Raw genomic sequence first — 26,636 nt, 5'->3', positions numbered from 1 at the left:
GGTGAATGCATGCACGTACACATGATGTGTGCACGTGGAACTGCAAATGCCCGTGACACTCGCAGCGATGCCTGGCAAGTAGAACCACGAATGACTGCGATGCTCGTGTGAATGGGGCCACAAACGCCCACAACAGCCCACAGGTTGAAGACCTCTGATCTAGTGGGAAGAAAGACTTGTTCTTGCAGTCAGTTGTATTGTCTAGATTCCAGTATATGTGGTTTCTTTTCCCACAATATTTTACAAGCCTACAATTTGAAAGTCCTGGTAATCAGCTATGAAGGATGAACTCAATTAACAAGGTGACTACTCTGTACTAATTCATTGTATATCTCTTTGTTCACATCTTGTTGTGAACAAACAAATGTAAAAAAGTATATGTAGTATTGTGTAAACATTGAATAAACTTCAAATAAAAAGTTGTGACTTAAACAAAGCAGTAATTGAGAGCTTTTTGTTTAATCCCTGAAAAATAGAATTAACTTTCTACAACGCCAATTCCACTATTTTGCACTGAAATAATTCTTTGTTAATCCTTTTTCTAAAGGACTATCACCTTAAGAAAGTGGTCCAAAGAAACTGACTGTGGCCCAAAGAAACATATGGAATAATAAATTTATTAGTTGAAAAAGCTACAAGACTTTATTTTTGCTTCAAAATATAAAATGAAACCTATCTGAAACCAGTATTTTATTCATATTTTCTCAATCATCTCTTAGTATTACTGAATATGTAGTTAATTTGCTAATAGTTAAAAGAATGATTAATTTAGGATGGTTAATTTAGAAGACATCTATCTGTTTGTCTATCATTTATTATCTCACAGTGCTAAATACTGATTTAGCAGAAAGTTCCATTGAATTTAAAGTGGATCATTCCAATGTCTTAACTATTAACACTGTATAATTATAAGTATAATTATAAGTATTGGAGTTCTTTAATGCTGGAAAACAGATTAAGATTCCATTAAATAAATAAAAATGCACCCACTTAATTTGTGATACTTATTTTTTTAAATAACAACAACCACCACATGACAGACCCAATAAAGTGACTTAGTAACATAAGCAAACACTTTCTTTAAAGAAAAACAACAAAAATTATAGAAACACAAAGAAACATAAAACATAAAGTGAAATGGTTCATCAAAGAAGATATAAATTTATAGCGGACATAAATAGAAGAAAAATACAATTGAAGTTAATAGGTTTGCTCTTTGAGTCCTACTCTCAATTCCTTGTGAGCTGTCTCATCTTCCTCCATCTTTCTTAGAAAACAGGAAGGTGACACCTGTTGTGCAATGATAAGGGGTCTGGTGTACAGACAGAAAGAGAGAGGGAAGAGAGAGAGAGAGAGAGAGAGAGAAAGGGAGAGAAAGAGAGAGAGAGAAAGAAAGAAATAAGGATACTTCCAGATAAAAACTACTGTGATTAATACAGTATTAGCACACCTTTGGAAATATATTTTTAAAAAAGATAATTCCCAGCACAGAAGTGTCATAGAATGCTGTGCTCTAACTGCCACCCAACTAGATACTGCAAGTCTCCTGAAAATCACCATGATTAAAAATATAAATATTAAACATGCCAGTCTCGCCTACTTGATGTCCATAAACATCTCCATCTGGAAGCACCTTCAATGGAAAAGAAGCAATGAATAAAGCAATGCTGAAGGCAAACAAAATAGTAAAGCGATTGGTTGTGACTAAGCAATTAATTCATTTTTAATTATCTGATTAAAGAAGTTGAATATTACAGGTTGAAGAACACGAGAGAAAAAAATACAATTCAAAAAGTAACAGGCAAACTCACCTATGCTAGAGATGGAAAGATGGGAAGCAAATGTCTGCAAGCAAATGTAAACCTTTTTGACACTTATTTCAGAAATGCATGCATGTAATAAGAATTTAGCAAAAAGTAAATTCTGGATCATTTCCAGACCAGTATTAAATATTAGATAAAAATATAGTATGGAGATTCTAAGCAAGATTACTGCCTTAGGAAGGTCATAGGCTGACCAACAAATGCTTCGAATCTTTTTAAGCAAGATTGTCTATTCTGGATTACTTATACCATCACTGTGAAAAATCCTAAATATGCCAATTTACTTTGAGTTAAAAATCCATCTGAAATCCACTGAGTAAATATACTTTCTCCTCAATTGAACTAGATATAAAATATTTTGTCTGCAGCTGACAATACTTTTTAAACTACTAATTAAGTGGACTTTAGGTTGCTTTACCTCATTGTAATTCCAGAGTTACTGTTGTTATCATATGTAAACGCTCAAACCATATAACTTTATTCATCCAGAAAATATTGCCTTCTACAGCTACATAATATTTTCTGAGTCATAGAATCAAAGAACTTAAAGAATCTTTTAGAAAACTACCCTACTATCTGCAACAATCATGTTAAAACATCCCTGAAACTTGACTGCAGATCTGTTGATTCAAATACATCTATTGCTGTGTCAAGAGTAAGTAAGACATATAAATTTAGCATTCTTTTTGGAAGATAAGGTACTCTGATGAATGATACAGGTATAGCAACCCCAAGGATGTACTGTCAGTGAGTCCTAATGTTAAATAAACTTATCTTACAAAAGTTTAAAAGAGTCAGTGAAGTGCCTAAAATAAGACGACTAAGGTTAGTCATTGTTGAGGTGTTGTGGATAAGATCCTAAAATGTTCAAACCAGGATCTTTTAAAGAAACTGTTTGTTTTCATATAGGCCTAGACTATAACCAATTCTTGTACTCAAAATATCTATATCACCGAGTTTCAATATTAATTTAACTGAGGCAGATTTTGTCTATAGTGCCATCTAACATACTTAGTAAATATTTCAGAAAGATTAGATGCATTCTCACTGTTGTGCATACAATATATTAAAAATTCTATTTGACAGCATAGACATTATTTTGATGTCCTACTTACCTATTTGCCAGATGTCCTATAATTATTTGTTTTCTTTCTGTAATTTTATATCTGTTTCTTTTAATTATATAACTTTTAAAATATGAACCACTTTGACTTTTTTTTAAAAAAATGAAAAGTAGTGTACAAATTGTATAATTAATTAATCCTATAATTTACACATTTTAAGCAAATTGCTTTTATGCAAAGTATGGATTTTGAATAACACTTTTTAAAATCAAAATTGCTAGGTTTGCTTGTTCTTTCTCTATAAAGGTGGAGATTGCTGCTCTATTGAATAGAGAGATACCATAAACTAGGGAACAATTGCCCAACCTATTTATTGTTAATTAAACCTGGGAGCACAACAATGTATTAAAGTGAGTCAATTAATTAAGCACAGCCTCTTCAACCACAGAAAATTCAGTTAGACTTCCAATTAAAAAAAAAGTGCCAGTCCACAGATAATTGAGCTGAATGAGCCAGAGTATCCATTGTAGACGAAGGAAGAAAGGGAGGGAAAGGAGAAAACGGGAGTGGCACTGAGCACCAAGCCCACTAGCAAATGAATCACACCTGCTCCAATGACTTCTTCAATCTTCACGAAAGACACATCAATTTCCTTGGCAAATTCACGGACAGCTTCATTGGGGTCCTCATATGTAAAAGGATCAATGTAGATCTTCATTCCAGGGGAGCCTTCCCATTTTAGTGGGATAAAAGGAGAGAAAAAAAGAATCATATTCATCTCTGGGTGGAGGTTAGAACAGCATCCTGAAGCTAGCTAAACCCTTCTTCCTTCCCGGATTTTTTTTTTTTAAACCAGGATTTCTTTCTAAGCTGGACAGTTCATTATCCCTTCTGTTCCAGTCCATTCTTATATCATTCTCTACTTCTCCTACAAAATCTTTTCTTTTGCAGTCTCCCTGGAAATTCAGGACATATTAGTTATAATGGATCAGGAGCAAAAACTAGATTATATCCAAAAATGCGTTCACATTATTACTTATTGAAGCCATACCATTAGCCAATCCATTAGCAAGAAAGTAAAAAAAAAAAAAAAGAGTGTAGCTACAGAACAATATTTATTAGCCCAATGTCTTTTCTGTTTCCTCTGATTGTAAGGGTTGCTGTGCAATAGCAATGAATGCAGGAAAGAAATAGAAGCAAGCTAAGAGGGAAAATGAGTGAAAAGGGGAAGAAAGAGAAAAAAGGAAGAAAGAAATCACTTTGGAAAAGTAAGTTGCCTGAGAAATTGAATACAAAATTAAAAAGAAAAGATAAAATTCAATCAGTAGCTAAGAACACTATTGGTGTGCTCTTTTAAAAGTGGAGTTACAGGTAAAGAGGATAAAATCATTTTTCAACAATTTAATGTTCTAGTAAGCTTTCTACTTGATTTGGATCGACGAGCTTGCTACTTGGAGTGAAAGGTCTTCTTACAAGTCTTTTTTGTTCAATTCACAAGAGCAAAGCTATGCAACAAAATTAGTTGCTAGTTCTATATGAAAAATGACAGCAGATTTACTGCACTTCCCTTAATGTATAATTTAAGCCATTTTTATTTACTCAGCACACCTTTTGATTGTTTTGCAGCTGCTATTGACAGAATATAGCAATTACAAGTTAGTGAGCATCCTAAAAATAAAACATGATCTCCATAATAAATATTCTTCAGCTTTCTTTTATCCTTCTCTAAATGATTCTCTTTGTAGCTGATAAAACTCTACCAGACATGGCTGAAAGAATCTGAGAGTGCTAAAAGGATTTTGAGAGGATGGTAGAAATATTGTTATTTCACAAATCTTAAGAGAGATTATACATTCAGAAATACAAATCATATTGGCAGAAGCACATACATTTTATGGAACATATGATCTAAGAGCATACCACTCAGGGTGAAAGATGTCTTTTCTGTTAATGGCTAGATGAAAAACCTAAGATTCTCCCTTTCTAAACTATTTTCTACATGCTGCTAACATTGGATGTTTTGCATTGACAATAACAGTCTTCCATTCCCTTTTCAAAATGTTTCATCTCAAAAAAGTTGCTAAAGCAACTAAAACTGCAAGATTTAAGTAGGTGATTGTTAACAGCTTCAAACATTAGGCTCCTGCAAGTGACTGGAAGCTATCCAAACAGGAAAAATCACCAGTTATGGTAAGACAGGATAGCTCATATTCTTCAGTCAAAGGACTACCCTTGGCCTATGAATATTGTTTGAATGCTATTTCAAGACCATAATCCAAAAGATGTGGATGAGTATGGCCTATGCTTTATTTAAATATAATTAAATTTCCCAGAGCCATGTAGTTCTGATTTTTACCTTCCATCAGATTAAAAATTACGATTTGCCACTTTCAGATGATCTCATTTAATATTAAAATATATTTGACTTTCCTCCTGCTAAACATGCCTAGTCTGAACCAATAATATCTAGATAATTCAACCAATTGCTTCAGATGCTTTTGTAAGAATGGACAACCACTAATCTTTAGGCCACATGTAATTCTTAACTCTCTATACTTGGCAGCTGGTCTGTAGGTAACCAAAAGGTTTCAGAAAGATAAGATAGATAAGATAGAAAAGAATAAGTTAGAAAGAAAAGAAGGGTCACCGTACTAATGTTCAGTTTTCACCTGAATCATGTAGATTGCATTATACTTAATGCTGTGATCAAAGCCTATACCAATTGATCAATTCCTTTATTACTGGATTAATTTTATAATACTAAATCTGATGTAGAGTAATCTGCTATCTGAACAAACTATTAGGTACACATTGGTCCAAAGCAGGATTCTTCCCTTACCAACAATGAAACTTGCCATGAAGTCATCTCTGTTTTGACTGCTTTATAAATGCTTCATCACATAGACTTTTACAGTTCCATAAATCCTTTTATAAGTGCAGCTACTTCTTTAGCAGAATTACAAAGGAATTTACAAGATGATAACCAAGGCTAGCTTACAGATTAGAACAGCAAAACAAACATATAATTCAGGTGATCAATATGAGGGTACAATGACCTTGTAACATAGTACTAGCATACATTCTGCAAGTATAATGTAGCTTCTAAATGCCCAGCAGTATAGAATGAAGGGCCAGGGACAAGGTGTATGTACAACTGATAAATGGCTTTGAACTTGTCAAGAAAATTTGCCATAGTTTGGAACCACCCTAGGGGTAAAGGTAGGTTGACATAATTAGCACAGCATGAATGAAAGCCCAAAGATCAGAAGATGAAAAGGACATCCTGCTATGCAATTATATGCTGCATGCAACAACTCTGGTACTAATGATAGAGAATAGACTGATGCATATTTCTAGCTGATAGCAGAAGCTTTGTTCTTTTATCATGCTGAGAATTAGCAGCTTCTCCATTCTGCCAAAGGAAAACATTTTGGTACTTCAAAGATTGCACACTTTTGTATCACCAACAGATGATAATCAACATAAAGATGCATTTCCTCAGTTTTAGATAGCTTAGGGCTTTTTAAGGGCAATATCCTGTTTTCATGAGTACTTAACAATAACTGATAGCAAAACAATAACTGTCTATAATATTTTCCTTCTCTTCTATAAATATTCCTACTGGAATTTGCAAAATGCTTTATTTCAGCAAATGATTACACCATGAAAACTTTTTCAATCTCTTTGGATCAGGGAAACTACTTCTCAGTGTTCTTTTGTTAATGACTCTTCAATTTTCAACCAAATACCTTCTAGAAAATCAAAACATAAGCAAGAATTTGGATCATAAACATAAATTATGTGTTTGTTATAGTTTTTACATTCTCCCCAGATTTTTAATCTTTAACATGTATATTCACACTGTAGCTTTTTAACTTTGCTTCTTCCATGTCACCATTCTGTGAATGAAGGGCTGCACATTTTAATTTTCTTTATTCTGATACATTTAGCATCCAAATGTATCAGAATGTAAAGTATATGAAGATTATGGATGTTGTAAAGATTATAACCTGACACAAAAATTGCCAATGAAAAAAAGTTCATAATTCTTATGTGTAGTGTTTTTTTCATGCTAGTATCAATAGCCACCTGAGATGGACATTCTCATTAAATTATGTTTTTGTACTGATGCATTATGCTACTACATATATTGAAACATTATCCCAGTGATGTGTTTCTTACATTTTTTTTTTGGCCATCTCTGCAAGTCTGAAGAATAAAATTGAAACAAGTAAAACATTATTCATTTAAATGTTACACTAACTTATCTAATAGACAGCAAACAATAACAGAGAGCCAGTCTGGTTTAATGATAAGCAGAGGCTATGAGTTCAAGTCTTGTCTTAGGCATGAAAACCAGATGGCTGATTTTGGGCCAATCACTCTCTCAGCCCAATCTACCTCACAGGATTGTTGTTGTGGAGAAAATAGGAGGAAAAGTATATTGTGTGTCTTTGCTGCCGTACGTTTTTTGTAAAAAATAATAAATGCTTTACCAGCATTTCATCATTTACATTCATACTGATATTCATATCTATCCATACATACATGAAAGGAGCTCAGTCTGTTTCAGTTGTTGGGCAATTTATTTTAATTTTTCTGAATTTTAGGGTCTTGATCAATCTGATCACCATTAGCCCGATCAAGGATAATTTCTCTAACATTTTACTTTCCAATGTATATTATATAAATTCATTTTCAAATTCAATTGTTCATAACAATACAAGTAGCTTAATGTTGAAAACATTTCTGGATATTTGGGAAATATTGATTCCATTTATTCATTTAATGCATTATGTATCCCATATTTCCATCAAAATACAAGGTATCTGAGGTTCTCAGAAAAAAGCTTTTCAACCAGAATATCCTATATGGACCTAAATATCTTAAACCTATGAGTAATAGCTAAAAACTTCCCAATATGAAGTTAATTATAAAATTATTGTGAAAATCTTTATTTCTTACTGACCACCCCATCAGAAAATGTCAAGGTGTAAAGGGATCTTATTTTAAGTAATTTTATGATCATGGGCTATCTGGCTAAAGTGAAGAGAGTCAAGCAATATCCACATGGCCAATCAAAGAAGGTGGCTTTTATGCATGACTATTTCATTGATATTGATGAAGGTGATCTGGATGTTTTCTTTTCCCTTATATGTTACTTTTTTAAAAAAAATGGAGCAAAATAAAGTAAAACAGGGGTCAGCAGGAGATTAGAAACTTAACAAATAAGGAAATTGGATCTACCTTTCTGCCTTTACTGAAGAGTTATTCTATTAGCCATGGAGTTACTTTGGGGAAAGAATATGACATTAGGGTATGTTCATGGAGAAGGGTTAACATAGATCAGGGGTAGGCAACCGTGGCTCTTTTATGACTCTTGGACTTCAACTCCCAGAATTCCTGAGCCAGCACAGCTGGCTCAGGAATTCTGGGAGTTGAAGTCCATGAGTCATAAAAAAGCCAAGGTTGGCTACCCCTGACATAGATCGTCCCATCCATGCTGCAGGTTCTTGTAAAAAATCTCTCATTATTAATTCAGAAAAGAAAGTAGCAAGGCTGAAAACCACAAATCTCTCACACCCCATTTTCTTTGCTCCAGATAAGATAAACTAACACTGAAAGGAGGTAATGGTAATGAGAATGAAAGTTGTCCAGTCCTCACATCCTTTTAAACTATTTCTTTCCTGAGATTGCAACAAAATATAATTTAAAGTATATTCTGCTAATGAATGTATGACATGTGCTGTAGCATTCTCTTTGGGTACAATTCCTTAGAAATATCAGTTACAACAGGGGTCCCCAACCCCCGGTCCGTGGACCAGTAGCGGGCCATGGCATACCAGCAATCAGTCCACACAAACAAGCAAAGCCCCAACTGCGAGATGCAGGCAGCACACAAAACCATGCACCCTCCGGTCCACGGAAAAACTTCTCTCCATGGAACTGGACCCTGGTGCCCAAAAGGTTGGGGACCTCTAAGTTATAGCACAGAATTTCAGAGGAACAGCCCGTTGATTGCCCACTGTAAGTAGAAAGTTTCATAGCTGATTACAATTCTTCAAAGACTACTCATCAAAACTCCATTTCAGACATTTAGCAACACCATTTCATCTCCATCTCATTCAAATTGGACCCCCATATAATCTGTCCCCATGTTCAGTCTTATGTTTACTTTAGAAACATAGTTATATAATATTGCTTCTGCTTAGTTAAAAAAAATCAGATAAAAAATCAAGCATGATCTACAAAAATATTTTGATCACAGAAATAATATATTTGCTAGAAAGCTAATACATCAGTGTAAACTGATCTAAAACTTTTGAACTAGACATTTTTGTTAATTTAAAAAAAGTTCCTGTAGTAATAATCTGAAAGAAGTAAATGGTTAGGTACTACAGTATTTTCATATTTACCACATTCATTCTAGAGACTTGGAAAAGAAGCTATTATTAATAAGAAGCTATTCTTATTATATTGCTCTTATTAAAGCAATTTCAAAATCATTAGATTCTGAACAGCATGCTATGCTGGCCTATATAATTTCAAGCAGAATTTACAGCTAAGCTACATTCAAAATCTTAGAATACAATTTGAAGGTCAGCAAATACAAAAGCTTCTATGAAGCTTTAATTCTGTTTCACTTTAATATTCATCTCATTAACTTTTACTATCACGATTACAGTAGCATATTCTGTCCATTCATTTGAATAATAATAAGGATGTTCTCCCCTACATTTTAGGCTCACATTGTGTTTTTTAAAGAAATAAAATGTCTGGGAGACTGCCTCTACTACGCAAATTGGATTTCAGCTGCTCCCAATTTGGTTTCCTACCTTTTATCTCATTTCCTGATTTGGCTGAGGTTTACTTAGGTATTGCTGATGGCTGAAATCTATAGAACCCCAAAGAGATATGTATGCTTGTGTTAGAGATTTTCCCCAAACACCTGGGAACTATCAAATATAATTGTTTGCAGCTGGTTCTGTATACTCTGTAAGCAAATAAAGCATGTGTAGGTAGGCTGTAACTATTTGGTGGTTAGGCTTGTGATTATCCTACTCACTTTCCTAATATATTAAAAAGAACCTTCATTATATAAAAACTGATTCACTGCTTTCCATGACCCAGATTGAATTCACGAAGCAATAGGAATGTGATCTTTTATGAAACAGGACATAAGAACATTTTCCAACATTTCACTGTCACTGATAAATCAATGCATTTGGACAAAGTATTTTTAGATTGAATAAGATACAAAGTTTTGCTCATACTTTCTTCCAAGATCTTGCTTTTGCTTGCCAATCAAATGAGGACTGGCACAAATACAACTGCCCTTTACTGTATTCTGTAACAAGCTCCCATTTCAGGTGAGCTATGTGAAGTTCTGTGTTCCAGGGATATTTGCAGAAAAGTTGATGATAGCCTCTTATTTCAAATAAACAACTGCTCCAGGAGCATATGGCAACAAGTGCTGTACAGCTTGGCTTTTCATTTTCCCTAAATGAAGCTGGGTAAAAAGTGTTCCAAAAACTACTTCAAATATCTAGTTAAGCAAATACCAGCAGAGAAGCCTTATATTCTGAGGTTAAGGATTTCCTTCAGGGCTTTTTTGTGAATCCTTTCATTTACCCAGTTTCTATGCTCTCTGTTATTAATTAGTTCTGTTGAGCATCTGCAAAGGAAATTCTGATAGTACCATGTTTGCTCTGTTCTCTGCCCAAAAGGCTTGTAAGCATTCTTTTTGGCCATTTCTGTTTCTAACATAAGGGAACTGTAGCAACCTTAAGATAATATATCTGTTTTTGCCTAGCATCCATTTTTTTCCTTCCTTTTTGTCTTCCCTGCAAGCCCCCCCCCCCAAGTATTTTTCAGTCTTCATCTCAACTCCAAAGCAGGCCATTAAAAGATATGACTATTGTCAAAGCCTTACAACAAAGTACTTACAACTTTCCTGGCCCATCTATAACCTTCCAGATGGCTTAGTGCACTCACCTCTACCAGTACTGTAATGCTGTAGCTTATCACTGTATACTGCCTCTTTGCTATATGCTCGCTTCCTAGGAAAATAAAAAGTAAACATCAGTTCAAATTATGTTCAAATTCCAAGGCTGTGCACATTTTGAAAAGCATTTGGAGGCAGTGATTGTATAAACACGTCACTTCTCTAATACCTGGGGTCCCCCTTCCAATATTGTTTTTCTCCTATGTCCCCTGCATACACACTCTGGTCTATAACGTATTACCAAAAGGTACTTGCAGTATAATATTCTTTCCTTTTCTGTGTCCCCCCTTGGCTCATTCTGCGCCCCCCATTATGTTTTTTGTATGTGGCCTCCTTGAAATATCCTGGGCGGGGCATATGGCTCTGAATTGAGAACTGCAGCTATAGACCAAGTACTGTGTAATTCTAGCTCTATCATATTGCCATCAGAAGAATCTGATGAGGATAAGACTCAGCTTGCTTCTGTAGGGAAAGAAAAATCAGTTCTGTGTTTATGGCTTTGTCATCAGTTTCTGACTGAGAGAAAGAACCATCAGCAGAAACTATACTTAACCATCTTAAGAAAAGTCTGAGTCTGTAATATGACAGTAAGGTCCTTTTCCATCTGCTATAGACAGCTCCTATCTAGGGGGAGAAGGTGATCACATCCCAGATCATAGCTGTCCACATAAGGATCAATTAATAGATTACTAAAACAGTATCTATTACTCTTATGGGCTAATTTCAGGCAAAAGGATTAATTTAAACCAATCCATGATTCTATTTTCTGCTGTCTTCTGCTGCGGCTGATCTAACCCATCTGTCTCTGTCCTGATTAAGTAAGATACCGTTTACTTTCCCTGGAAGATAGCAATACAATATACCCAGGATTATATTTTTCCTTTAATAAATGCACATCCCATTAAAGGGCTTATTTCTGATGTAATGAAAATTTGGTTCTACCTATAGTTCGTTGAATAAACCACAATGGCTGAATTCACACATAATAAGAGGCAGGATATTTACATTTTTCAGGCTAAGGCTGCATTTTGTCCTTGGGTGCTAAAATGTAAGCAGAACCAGGGCATAACTTTTTTTGATTTAATTAAATGAATTTACTTAAGTACAGTTTGTATGTGTTTAATATATTCCACATAAACTGTATTTAAGTAATTTAAATTTAAATAAAAATTACTTAATTCCCTTCTCACATATGAATATGTACATTGAACAAAACTTTTCAAAAGACTTTAGGGGTATACCAAAGGAGGTGTCACATTGTGCACCTCTTTCCTGAACTTACAAGTTTACAATGCACAGCAGCCGACTGCAAATAATCTGTAAATCAAAGCAATGCAAACCACATTATGGCTCAGCATAATCTACAAATCCACTCCTAGGTCCTTAGTGGGCGTATTAGCATTGCAAAGTCGATTAGCTGATCACAAATGAAAATGAGTCCTACTTTAGAGAACCCATTCCAGAAATGTATCAGGGGTATCTGCAAGAGGATTGGAGTAAAGCCAGTCAAGATGTCAAGCATGAATGTGTGACTGGAGCCCCATTCCTACGTGGATGCACACAACATGAACACATGTACAAAGGACAGAAATACGGTCACACTCAACCTCTTAAACTAATTTAATACAGGTTAAGTCCTTGACTTATGACTACAATTAAGCCTAAAGTTTATGTTGCTAAGTGAGACATTTGTTAAATGAGTTTTATCCAATTTTATGACCTGTTCTGCCATAGTTATTAAGTGAACCATTACATTTGTTAAATTAGTAACATGATCGTTAAGTGAATCTGGCTTCCCCATTGTCTTTGCTTGCCAGATGGTCACAAAAGGCAATCACTTGACCCCGGGATGCTGTGACTGTCATACATATGAACCAGTTGCCAAGCATCTGAATTTTGATCACATGATCCTGGGGATGCTGCAAAGGTCATAATTGTGAAATATTGTCATAAGTCCCTTTTTTCAGTGCCGTTGTAACTAAACAAACTGTTCTTAAGTCGAGGACAACCTGTATTTTCCTATGAATGCTCCTGAAATGCACTTTGTAGAAAACTACCACTGTGGGCTGTTTTTGGCCAACAGTTAACAGAGTTATTTTCTGATACTGACCTTCAAAATTTAATATGATTTACTATAAGGATTTAGTAATTTCTTACATTTTTAGTAACCACCCTATGTCAGATACATTTTCAGTGGTTTGCAATTACACCATACAATTAAAACTAAATAAAACAGACTTACAGTCTGGTAAAAACTACCATTAATAAAATAACCTTTTGTGCAGGTGGATAATATAAGATCAAGAAGCAAAAAGACAATGAAAATAGCAAATACCTATTTATTGCACCATAGTAGCCAACAGAAGGCTAACATACCATAAATATCATCTGTGGGAGACCAAGAAGAGAATCATTTGGACAAGATTAAGCTGAGGGCAAACATTAGAAGGCAGTTTGGCCCTGGGAGACAAGTTTCCTAAAAGTGGGCCCAACACAAAAAGAGAGTTATCTAGGTAATTTAGTTTCTTTTGATTTAGTATTCTCAACAGAGGTGTATTCCTGGAGCTTTCTGACATATAAGTGTTTTCTGGCACATATGTTTTTTTGCAAAAAAACAATCTATGTCCACTGGCACATCCATTCGTTTGTGGGATGTTTTCTGGGCAATCACTGCAGATCATTAGTTTGGCCAAAAGTATCCTGCTGAACATTTATGCATTCCTACTATCACCTCTGGGAAAGTTCATCTTTGGAATGGAAAGAAAAGGCTAATGGGGCAAATAATACCTGCTGCAAACAATTGAAATAGCCACTAAGGAGACAATGAAGACGACCCCTGCTGCGGCAGAGCCAGCAATCAATGGCAGTTGTTCTCTCAGTTCTGACTTGTAGTCATCTGGAGGGAAAAAAATAAGTAGTTTTGTAATTTTCCTGCCTGCTGATATACACCTTCCACAGTTAATAATACATCCTGATTATTTATTGATGAGACTGGTATCCTCCTATTCTTTCAGGATGGCATACACAGGTAATTGCATTTTACCCTACTGTTTGTGAAATGAGATAAGCTAACAAGCAGTGTTTGGTTCAAGACAACCCAGGGAGTTGCATGGCAAATCAGGAAATTTAATCTGTGGTTCCCTTTTTAAGCCCCAGTATTCACTACCAAAACTATTAGAGTAGATCCTTTCATATCCCGAAAATATTTTTTTTAGTTAATGGAACTCAGGTTTGATTGAGTTCCTCCTCCTCCTCTTCTTCCAACTATATTTAGGATTAAAGCTAGGAAAACACAACCCGAAGAACAGATTCTACAATTAAGTTAAAACCTATGGAATTCTTGATGTTCTCTGAGCTTGGTTATTTGCTTGCACATTTAATTAACCAGCTAGGTAACATCATCAGTGCAGTAAGTGTGGAGTTTGCTACCTATTTCTGTATAATAGCTTGCCCTGTGGAAGTTAAGCTAGTACATATATACTAGCAGGCAGCAACTCTACAACTCATTAGAGTTCATGATGTTACCTAGTTGAGGAATGAAACATCTGTAAACAAACAACCCTCAGAGAGCACCAAGGACTCCATCTTGAGCTACATATATTGTGTTCTAAATTGAAGGCATTGATGGGATTGGGAAGAATGCCTTATAAGTGTTCATTCTATTAATAATATCAATCATATTTTAGATGTCTACCCTTCTGTCTTTTTATCACAAGTACTGATTAATTTCTACATTTTGGCAAACTTTAGTTTGCCATTATATCTGAATTGAACAATTTATGGCTTCTGCTTGCCCTGAAATTCAGGACTGATACTTAATATAAAACTCTAGGAAATAATATCCCTTGTAACATTCTCTGGCTTCCTCAAGAAATTATTCAGATAAAGTATTGTCTACTTGCTCCCACCTTACCTCAATGGACTGGTAGACAATACATTAATTTGATTAACATTATTGCTTATCTTCTAATAATTATGGCATGAATACTTAATAGCTTAAACTAAATTCATACAAACAGAAAGTTTCACACCTCCTTTTAATTTTCTTATTCTCATTTGAAGCTAATTACTGGTATCTGCTTTATCTCCTGCCTGATGCATTAATTTTGAACAAATTCCCATCTAACAATCAATTATTATTTAATAATACAGTATCCATTCTTGTTAGATTTCAATTAGCTGCTTATATTTTGGGCAGAATATTCACTTTGCCTGTCTAATTGTCTAAGTAAAATGGAAATATATTTTACAAACGGCTCATCTCTTGAGTTAGCATTTGATGCACACATGCTTCCCATTTCTTTAATTAGACATTGCTCAAGGACAGTGGACTCTGTGTTACAGTTAGACTTATGTAGCAAAACTATGTAAAAGTACTTTAGAGGGGAACCACCTGTATTATGACATTATGATGTGGGACGATAATATATATTAATTAGAAAGTTAAAACAGGTTTATTCATTTGCTAAAAACTTAAAAAGGCCAATAGGGGGTCAATATATACTTGTTTTTTTCCATCAACATACTTTTGAATTATTGTGCAATTAGTAGTCACATTAATTATTACATTCGCAAGGACACTGATTATAGTAATGTATTACACTGAGATCTAGTTTTAGAATATTTTTGAAAAGTATCCAGTTCATGATAAAATGTGTAGAATGTGCAGCAGTATTTGAATAATCCTACATTTCCTGTGGAATGAATTTAATGTCATTAAGGATGAATGTAAAAAGAGATTGCCAAAAGTGAAGAAACAGAAGAAAGCAAATTTGTTGTCAGAATATAACCATAGAAATTGTCAAGAAGACAAGCCAGAGCCAAGAAAGACAAAAATGTCCCAAAAGAAGAGATTCAGAGAATGGTTTCATGAGGCAAGAACCAATATTACAATAACATCTGTAAAGGCATTGAACATAGAAACAGCATAAAAAAAAGAAAGTTTATTGAAAAAATATCTGAACCCAGACAGAGATTCCAACTGCAAATTGGTATAATGCAGCATTTCCTGACTTTTTTTTAAAAAATCCAAGGCATATTTTCAACTTTGTTTTTCTCCTGTGGCCTCCACCCTACTCTACATCCATGTCTCATTACCAGATACACACATTAGATAATAATCTGATAAATTTTCTGGCATCAACAAGGTCGTATTTGCAGTATAATGCGCTTGGCTTTTCTATGACCCACCCGACATGTGCCATGCCCCCCATCCCCGTTTCATGTTTTTCATGTGTGTCCTCATTAAAATACTCTAGGTCCCACAGGAGATGATATGGCTGCTGGTTGAGAACTGCTGTACTAAGGGATGCCAGTGAAGAGATAATAATCAATTCAAAGGAGATCAAAATAAATTTTTGTCTGGTTTGGTCTAGTGGTTAAGGTACCAGGCCAGAAATTGGGAAGACTGTGAGTTCTGATCTCCTTGGCCATGAAAGCCTGCTGGGTGACCTTGGTCCAGTCTTAGCCCAACTCATCCTCACAGGATTATTGTGGGGAAAATAGGAAGGAGGAAGGTTTGTTGGGAGTTATTTGTAAAAACAAAATGGCAGGACACAAATAAATAATAAATAGAAGTATACTAAAATACAGGTAGTCCTCAACCTATGACCATTGGCTCAGTGAACATTCTAAGTTGCAATGATGCTAAATGACCCTGTGGTCATATGATCTGAATGCCTGGCAATCCATTCACACTTACAACTAGTTGATAAGCACCATATGATCACATGATTGCCATTTGCAATTTTCCTTGCTGGCTTCCCCAGATAGTGAATGGGAAGCTGGCAGAGAAGGTCACGAATCACTGAAGTAAGTCTCTCCCACCTATGCACCCCCCTTCTGCTCCATACCACTCACACCATGTCAGTCACCAACCCCCGTGCACATTCCCTGACCTATCTCACACCTTTGCATACTTTCCCCGTACATATGGCACCTCTCACACACCCTCACCTTTCCCAATCTTGCACCCTCCCAGACACACACGTCTTGCACACACCCTCCCTGACCTCTTGTGCCTTGAAGCCTCCCTGTGTTGCACCTCTTGTACATCCTCCCTGACCCTTTCTCACAAAACAGAAATTATGGTCCTATATGCTGTTGTAAATACAGGACTACTTGGACTATATAGTAGAGATGTCAGCATCCAAGATAACTTAGAAGATAATTCCTACTTATAAGAACCTCTAATATTAGGTGATCAGCACTTATTATCAAATTGAAAGGTTACAAGACTAATGGCATACCAGTGGAAACATGGAAAGAAATAGAAAAATAATCAATAAAGTAAGAAACTATGCCAGCAAATATGAAGAAAGACACAGATCAGTCTACATAACAAAACCACCCAAAAGGGAGACTTAACAGTGTGTGTGCCAACTCTTGTGCAATATCCTTCATTTCACATGCTATTAAAATAATGCTTAGGATCAACAATGCAGATTAAAACCCTACATGAAAAAAGAGGTGCCAGATGCTCAAACTGGTTTTAGAAAAAGCCCAGGAACACAAGGCTATATTGCTGATGTACACAGGATAATTGAGAAAGTCAAAGAACACAAAAAAGAACTAAATATGCACTTCATTAATTAAGGAAAAGCCTTTGATCATATTAAACCATGAAATGTGCTTAAAAAAATGGGGATCCCAGAACATCTCATTTTCCTTGTGAAAAACTTAAATACCGTATATGCCGGCGTATTAGGCGACCCGGTGTATAAGACGACGCCCGTCTTTATCGCTGAGCTGCATTCCTAGAACGTCGTCTTATACGCCGGAAACTACCAGTATTTCCAGTGTATAAGACGACTCGGCGTATAAGACGACCCCCATCTTTGGTGCCGAGTTTAGCGCTTCCGGAAGTCGTCTTATACGCCGGCATTTACGGTACCAGTCAAGAAGTCACTGTACAGACAGAACATAGAGAAATATATTGGCTCCAGAGTGGGAAATGAATGAAACAAGGCTGTATATTCTTCCATTATTTATTCAGTCTATTTGCTGTGTACATTAAGGAAAGCTAGATTGGATGATTAACCTAGTACTAAAATTGGAGGAAGAAATTTAAATAACTTGAACTATACCAATGCCCCAAAATTCAGAGGTTCTGCAAGCTCTCATAATAAAACTCAAGGTACATAATGAAAAAGTGGGACTAACCAATCAGCCTTAGAACAGACAATGAAGATATCCAAGTGGTGGATTGCTTTCACTTTTTAGGATCAACTGTCAACAGTTAGAGAACAAGCAGTTAAGAAAAAGGTCACATATTGCCACTTGGTACAACAGCTATGAAGATCTTGGAAAACTATTCAAATGCAGCCATGTGTCTATACTAATAGTGATCAGGGCTTTGAAGAATCAGGATAGGATGAATATTGATGCTTTTGAACTTCAATATTGGCAGAGTCTTGAGAATATGGTACAGCCAAGAAAACAAATGAATGGATCACTGAACAAAATCAACCCAGAGTTCTCACTCAAGGTACTGATGACTTGGCTCAAATTATTCTACTTCAGACGAAGACCTAACTTCTAGAGAAGACTGTAATGCTGGGAAAGATGGAAGGAAAGAAAGAAGAGCATGACCAGCAGCAAGATGGATAGATAGACTTGGTTACAGTGGTGATGAGTGCACTATTGGAAAGACCAGGTAAGGGACAGACCATCCTAGATGAAACCTAACTGTGTTGTCACTAATAGTCAACAATGACACGGCGGCACATAATCAACATAGGTTTATGATAAATAAGAACTGAACGATTGCACTAGTAGGATGGATTGCAACAAGCAAACAACTTTTTTAGATGCAGAATTTCATACCTGGAATGCTGTCATCACAAAGACTTATTTGACATCTGCTCCAAAATCCTTTCAGCTCCAGGCAAAGAACACCCTCCTCCCCACTTAGATTTAGAGGAAAATAGTAAGTGAACTTTATTTTTTAATATTTCATCTAGTAGATTATCATTACTGCTATTTTTATCATGTGGCATTTTACTGATTTCAATAGCTTATTAAATCTTTTTTTAAAAAAACTATTTAGGGAAGGGCTGGTATGATATATATCTCTGTGTATATGTAATTAAAGCAATTAAAACATCTGCCTATCCCCAATTCAGAAAACTGTAATGAAGTTTATCAAGATGATTCACAAATCAACTTTTCCTTGAATAAGTCTGAGTAAGAATTTTCTAAAATATTATTTCCTAAGTTAGTAGCTTCTAGGCAGCTAACTGTGGATGATGAGCATTTTAGTCCATTGTACCTGGAAGATGACATTTAGTGTACATCACATGTCTCTCCTAAGCATATCAATACATTTCCACTCTCCAGAAATTCTATCCCATAATCTGTTGCTAGGTAACAATAGAAATTTCACAGACTTCCATGGGTAGATAATTGTTTTATTGTAGAGAAAATCTGTCTACTGCAGTTCACAGCAATCTAGAGCTCTCTCTGATATATGTTAGGGTTTAAATCCAAGGCTTTTCCTCTTTCTTTCTAAATCAACATTCCATGGCTTTCTTTAAAACCAGGGAATAACTGCAGCTCAGATCGATTTACATAATGATTCTACATTATGTAGAATTGTCACTTCCTAGCTTACCAGCTCTTCAGCTCTTACAGTGTGCTACAAAATTTTGTTTTGCAGTTTGGTGTTTCCAATTATCTTGTAGTCTCTGGAAATGAATTATGTATGCTTAAAGTATGATTTTGGTCACTTTGCAAATAATTATGATTCACTTGAAACATAGGTGTCCTATAAAACCTATACAAAATTACTGTATTTCAGAGGTCTATAGGTGCAGGATAAACTGATCAATTGTTGGCTTATTGATCCATCTAAATATTTTCTATTTCCTTCTGTATATTTTCAAAAATGATTTTTCTTACTATACATATACATATACACTATGCATATATGGGCCATAAACCTAGAAAGTACCTACTGAGACCTTTAATTCTGACACACAGCATTATTGTGAAATATTCAGTCCCAACATCTTTTAATATTTTTAAAAAGATTTGTGTGCATCCCTCTCTAATATAAGGGACCTTCTTAGACACTTCCCCTAATGTTTTTTTAAGAGCTCAGCTATTTCCAATTGCTTTTAAAATGCGACGAATCAAATGCAACTAACCCTTAAGCGCAAAACATTTAAAAATATACTCCTTTCTTGGGCAGCAGGGCATGGAAAAAGACATGTTATTTGTCCATTTTTTTAAAAAAAATCTAACAATGACCATAATAAATAAACTCCATGTATTGCTGTAAATTTAAGTTCATCCATTCCACGCCCTTTAAAATCTGCACTCAACTTTTTTTAAAAAAATGTTTCTCTGTTCATGCCCAAATCCTTGATAACCTACTATTATGCATTTTGGTGTTCCAACACAGACTTGGTCTTAGTTCTTCCTAAGAAGTGTGTGTTTGTGTGTGGGGGGGGGAGGGGGGTTCTTTTAGAGCCAGAAAGACTAGTAAGGAGGAGGAAGAAGAGGAGGAAGAGATAGAGGAATTTCAGCCAGATTAGCCCTCCAACTGACAATAAATCACACTTATCTGTAAATCACTTGATCTTGCCATGCTACCCCCCCCCCCCACAGAAGGGTTTGAACAGACAAGTTGATTTAATTCAATTGCAGTGTGGGAATTTGACAGGGAGTGCAACCAACTTCCCTCAATTTCAAAGGCACTCACCATCTGTCAGAGTTTGGAAGCACATTTTTCCACTGTATTTCCCATAGCCAGCCACCGTTCGAGCCCGCACCTGCACTACATAAACCATCCCAGGCCGGAGGCCATCAATTCGTGCAGTGTTGGTCTGACTTTTGGCCATAGAGGAGTTGTACTCATTGTGGTCCTTCAGTAAAGAACAAATGAAGGAGAAGGTATGAGGGAAGAAGCAACATTATTTACAGTATCAGCTACAATGTTGGTTAAAAATGTCAATCCCAATTGCCAACTTTTTTCTTGCTTTCCACTTCTTAATGAATAGGATGGAATGAGGATAAGCAGAGGGCTATTTTTTAGCTATCTAAAACAAATTGAAATTGGGTTTTGGGGACATTCTAAAGCTGTAACTTCCATAAACCTTAGCCAATCACATGTTTAATGGGAATTGTGACAAGTCCTATAGAGGCTTCCTGATTGGGAAAGCTAATGATTTCAGCAAGAGCCAAAGAAGTTAGGGTTTTACATATCAATATTACTCAAATCCATTTTGATTCTTACAGTCCTTCTGTATTTATGCGTTAGTATAAATGAAAATAACTACAAATAATAAGTAATTAATGAGAAAATTGTGGTACTTGTGCAACTTACAGTGGAGGTGTGCCTACTGTGTAAGTAAATAAGAAATATCTATATGTTTTTCTGCAAAAAGAATACAATGCAATGGCTTTTAATTCTTAGGTAACAAATTTAATATTCAGCAGATATGTTTATTCTAGCTATTTACTCTTCTAAATGGCCGGAATAAGAAAAACCATAGCTATATTTAAATACTTATCTTCTACACCTGGCATGACTTGACTATGAAAATGATATAGAACAGCTATCACAGTTCAAGCACAAAGCTAAGACATAACAAAACTAGCATCCTTTCTCAAGCCTTTTAGCATACAGATTGTTTTTGGTTACACTTGGCTGAAAATCTTGCTTCTGACTCAAAACTTTGATTTTATCCTCTTTTCAGATTTATTTCCTGGATATGGCCTCTCCTATGCTGCAAGGTGGGCAGCAAGGCCTAAAAGTGATTCCACTTAAATCATTGAGATTCACATAGTGATCTGTGCAACAGGTCTATGAAGTAGGAGGCTTCCCTCTATAGCTGAATGCATCTGGAGAAAAACAATTTATCCAAATTTTTGTTCATTTTAAGATCATTACATATATATTTTTCTTCTGCTCCAACTGCCTTTTTTCTGGATTGTATCATTTCGCCCCATATAGTTGAACATTGAGGTGAGAGGATATGCTTCAAGTGTGACAAATGCAACCAAGTACAATACTGTGCCCTGTAACATTCCTTCATCTGTCTGGATGATTGTCTAATCCTAAACATCAGGCATGGTTGTCAGGCCTGTACAGTAGCATGGCAGCTGATGCTTGCTTCTTTGGCATTGGATATCATTTACTGTACCCCAGGGCCTCATGGGCAAAACTAGTTCAATCTACAGCCAACTGTGTCGGATTATATCTATCTAGCTCTTACAAGGTAATAAAACAGGAGTCATCTGTAGGATAGCAGGAGCTTACAAGATAGCTTTTGAGAGATAAGTATAGACATTAAGGAGTGTTATACAGTGCACAAAATACTATCCAAGCATCATCAAAATAAGTCCAGAATGCAGAGTGGCATTCCTAGCAAGCTTTTAGTTGTTAGAAACAATCCTTATTCAAGAACACAGGGACTGAAATAAATATACAATGCAGACAAGTAGGAACCAATGGGCAGGCCCCAGCTTCAATTAATTACTGTTGCAAATATTTTTTTGCAGATTGATTTAGTGTAGCTTACAATAGGAATTCCCAATCTACTAGTGTTTATCACAAGGCAAATAACAGGTAAAATTCATTTAACTAGAAAGTCATCATGGAAGATTTGACAAAGAAAGAGCCCATTCACCTATATTTTTTTTTTTAAAAAAAACCAAGTCAGGTTTATCTCATGAGTTCCTTATTGCTATGTGAAAAAGAGGACACAGTAGGGATAATCTATTTAAAATAAAATAAGATTTTCACAGAGATAGCCAGAATCTTAGGCTGGAGTGAACACAAAATCTGCAATCTAATTTTTGGATTAAATCAAAACCATGCATTCCATGATATGTTAACAATAGCTGGCAGTTTCAATTCCATCTTCTCCCATTACCAGCCCAGTCAATTCCCTTCTCTGAAATGCATTCAAGCTTACGGTAGCTGGTCTTGAGCCCATGGCGCTGCTAATCTCAGGGATGCAGATCCGGCTCAGCTTCTCATAATAACGGATTTCATAGTCCAGGATGATGCCATTGGGCTGTTCTGGCTGAGGCCATGACAGTGTGATGCTCCTCATGGTGGCACTTACCTGGTGCATAATAGGAACTGTGGAAGGTGCTATGGAGAAAGGAGGGAATAGGAATTGCAAGAAAAGTGAAACAGGGGGAGGGTAGTGAGATACTCTGAAGGAATAAAAGTAAAACATCAAGATGAGGACAAGGAGAGGAGGTCAGTAAGAATGGAGGAGGAGGAGGCACATAACACAACATAATGCACTTTAATATAATAGTAAAACAAAGTATTTCATGACATAAAGGGAAAAATTAACACAGGGATTAACATCCTTTGTTATTCCTGCTAGCTTTCTGTGTTGGAAATGACTCTGGGCATAATGTTTCAGAAAAGGGTACACACAAATAAATGAATTGATGAAAGCAAGTTATTATTGCCAAGGAACCTCAAGACTTCATACAAAACTGTGCTAGCTCCACTAAAATTAACAGGAGCAGCATAAAAATAAGTAGCAACAGATTTCAATGATATTTTGATGGGACTTTTTCAATAAAATGTACCCTTAAAACATGAATTCCAAGGCAGGCTACTTTGAAGTCCTATATAAATATATCAGTATAATTTTGTATATTCACGAGGCCTCATGTAAGGTTTATCTCAATCTTCCTTTCAGAACTGAACTCTAACTGCCCTTTCACCCGTCATCTTCCCTGTTTCCCTGCCTATATTTTTATATTCTCCATTTCTTCAGCAATAGCCAAATATGAGCCGAGGTGGCGCAGCAGTTAGAGTGCAGTACTGCAGGCCACTTTAGCTGACTGTGTTCAGCAGGTCAGCGGTTCAAATCTCACCGGCTCAAGGTTGACTCAGCCTTCCATCCTTCCGGGGTAGGTAAAATGAGGACCCAGATTGTTGGGGGCAATGTAAATATATATATACATTGCTTACTGGTGTACACCGCTTAGAGAGTGCTTGCACTTAAAGCGGTATATAAGTCTCATAAATAAATAAATAAATGTCTTCCTCTGTTTTTCTTCCTTCATTTTTTTTCCAATGGCTGTCCTATGACTCTTAACATCTTTCATTCACACTCTTTATTTCAAATAGTTACCTCCTCCAAGATTTCTTTTCCATCCCTTCGAGTCACTTTTTTCTTTGTATTTTTTTCTGTTTACTGCCTCTTCCATAATCTTCTTGTCAAAGGCTTCTTTATTTTGTATGCCTTTTCTCTCTCAGATTCCACTCTTCTTTCTCTAGGTGCCAGTTCTTGCCCCAGTATGGTTTGCCTACTAAATGTTGGACTGGGACTTCCCAGCTTCCCATCAAATCTCAGCCATAGGAATTCATTAGGTCTTTGGGGGGGGGAGGTGTCAGTCATTGTTTCATGCCTAACCTACCTTCCAGCATTGTTTGTGTATAAAATTAAATGAAGACACCCATGCCAATCGCTTCAGAGAGAGTAAAAAATTAAGCTGTGCTGTCATTAGGGATAGTCATATCTCCTATATTACAGATATGTGCCATTTCCACTTCCTAATTTGGGTATCCTTCAGATTCATGATCTTCAATTCATATTTTTTCTAGTCAGAAAGGAGAACTGCTAGAAATCCCAAGAGCTTAAACTTGTTCTATTTGAAAATTTCAGGCATAGTGCCTGATTATCTGAGTGATTATGTCCAGTCATTTCTGCTCATCCAATATATTTACATCTAATGGGTGTATTCCAAGTCAAATAATTTTTTATTACGGTCACAGACCAGAATAAAACCTAAAACATTAAAATAAATAAAACAGAACAGAACAAGACATAATAGTATATTACAGTTAGTGGTGTGATCTTCGATGGATGATCAAAGTCTGCCTAATTTTACAGACACTATAGCAGAATTCATCTATGTTCAAAGAAACTGTATTGTGCTAATCCAACAATAACAGCTCCACATAAAAGAGATCAGAATTTCCCAGATATTGTACCAGTAAGGAGTTATAAAATGGGTCCATCGATCCTTATACAGAGTATAATGTAACAGGATATGAGTTGTACTTTCAATAGCCCCTGTCCATAGGGGGACTCCAGGTTCCTTCTATTTAAACATTGTCATTTTATGGGACTGAAGAAGACAGCCTACTCTGTCACTGCCCCTATCCTCTCCACAGATATAGATGGTGCCCATTCTCCTGGGGTACTGGAAGACCCTCAAGAGCTGGCTCTATACCAGTGGTGGCGAACCTGTGGCACGGGTGCCAGAGGTGGCACTCAGAGCCCTCTTTGTGGGCACTCGCACTGTTGCCTCAGTCCTAGGCCTTCAGCTGGGTTTTATAAAACCTTTTCGCTTTAGGCTTCCACCGCCATGTGCAAAAAAAAAAAAAAAAAGATTCAATCAATCAGTCAATTTCAACTTCTTGTGGGAAAAAAAAAGATCTTGCAAAGTTGGAATTGATTGATTGAACTTTTTAGTCCCACCCAGTCTGCCATTACCACCGCAGCGTGCCCACCCATTGGGCCACACCCACCCAATTGGCCACACCCACCCAGCACCCGACTATGCATAAGTGGGTTTTGGGTTGCAGTTTGGGCACTTGGTCACTAAAAGGTTTGCCATCACTGCTCTATACCTAGGCTTGTTTCCATACTTAGGAACTCTACCCAACTAGGATCCTCAACCATGGGAAAGCCTGTAAACACACAATCTTTAAGCAGAGTTTAACATCTATCTAACAACCTCATACTCCCCTCTTATAGCAAATCGAATTATAGAGACTTTGAAGCCCACTTTTCAATAGCACTGTTTAGAAAATATGGTCCTTAAGTTTGGAATTGCAATTTGATGTTACTTTTTAAATAATGTATTTTTCTACTAGTTTACATATTTTATATGTTATTTTACACTGGTATATGTTTAGCCTTTATTTCTATAATAATTTGAGGTATCATGAGTGGGTATATTATTTGTAATGTGTTATTATAAATTATTTTAACATGTTGTGATCTCCTTGGGAGGAATAACCCTGATTTGGAATCATGAAAAAAGTGATATTTTTATTCTTTATTTTACGGTATAGAAAACATTCACTCCAAAGCAAGTGACCTTTGTGAATTTGGTGAATTGTTGAAATGATTCATATAGTACAGCAGTGACCTGCCAGAATTCAACTCCCAGAATTCATCAGCCTACATGGCTGGTACAGGAATTCTGGGAATTGAAGTGCACAAGATCATAAAGGGGGCACAGTTTCCCACCCCTGCTTTAGTATATACCATTTGGTATTTCACCCCTTATATGTTGGTTTGAGATATAAAATGAACTATGCTGTTGGAAAAGATATAAGGGAATGATGTAGCATCGTTGCTATATTGCATGTTCTGTATGAACTGTTGCAGCTTTTTAAAGAGGGGTCTTAAAACAAAGACAATTCTCTCCCCCCACCCATCCTGGGAAATGCAAAAGCCTAGAAAAACAAGGGCTGCTTCAGTGAATAACCCAAAAGTTCACAACACTTACTCCAATCATTTGGAAAACAAGGACATCTCGGTTTGCACAATTTTAACCCTATTAGTTCAGGAAAGAAATCAAAAAGGCAACTGACATGACAAGGAAATTGGATCCCATCACTAGGGTCTTTTCGTTTGGGAAAGGACTACTGAAGTAGTACTGAAGTTGATAAAGTCATGCATGCAATACATTACATGGGCAGACAATGCTTTCAAGAAAGCAAAGACAGACTTATGAGCCATAATTAATCTT

At 36.0% G+C, this 26,636-nt stretch overlaps 1 protein-coding gene across 6 annotated transcripts in view; it reads right to left on the bottom strand.

Annotated features, from left to right (window-relative positions):
- The window catches only part of EPHB1 (EPH receptor B1), a 407,526-nt gene that overhangs the window by 58,131 nt on the left and 322,759 nt on the right, over nt 1-26,636 (bottom strand). For 5 of the 6 annotated variants that reach the window (XR_005558711.1, XR_005558712.1, XM_039360062.1 and 2 more), the window contains exons 6-10: nt 22,814-22,995; nt 20,596-20,758; nt 13,680-13,788; nt 10,883-10,947; nt 3,494-3,616 (exon numbers count right to left, since the gene is read on the bottom strand). Coding sequence is in view for 4 of the 6 variants with exons in the window: in XM_039360062.1 (XP_039215996.1) it covers nt 3,494-3,616; nt 10,883-10,947; nt 13,680-13,788; nt 20,596-20,758; nt 22,814-22,995 (642 nt within the window). In the remaining 2 variants the exon portion in view is untranslated. The remainder of the gene's footprint in view (nt 1-3,493; nt 3,617-10,882; nt 10,948-13,679; nt 13,789-20,595; nt 20,759-22,813; nt 22,996-26,636) is intronic. The other variant, XM_039360066.1, reaches the window with a different exon arrangement.

The sequence above is a fragment of the Crotalus tigris genome, unplaced genomic scaffold (genome assembly GCF_016545835.1).
Source record: "Crotalus tigris isolate CLP2741 ecotype Arizona unplaced genomic scaffold, ASM1654583v1 scf7180000019154.1569036, whole genome shotgun sequence".
In the NCBI taxonomy this organism is placed as follows: domain Eukaryota; kingdom Metazoa; phylum Chordata; class Lepidosauria; order Squamata; family Viperidae; genus Crotalus; species Crotalus tigris.
Note: the sequence above shows the minus strand (reverse complement) of the source record. Positions and strands in the feature narration are given on the sequence as shown.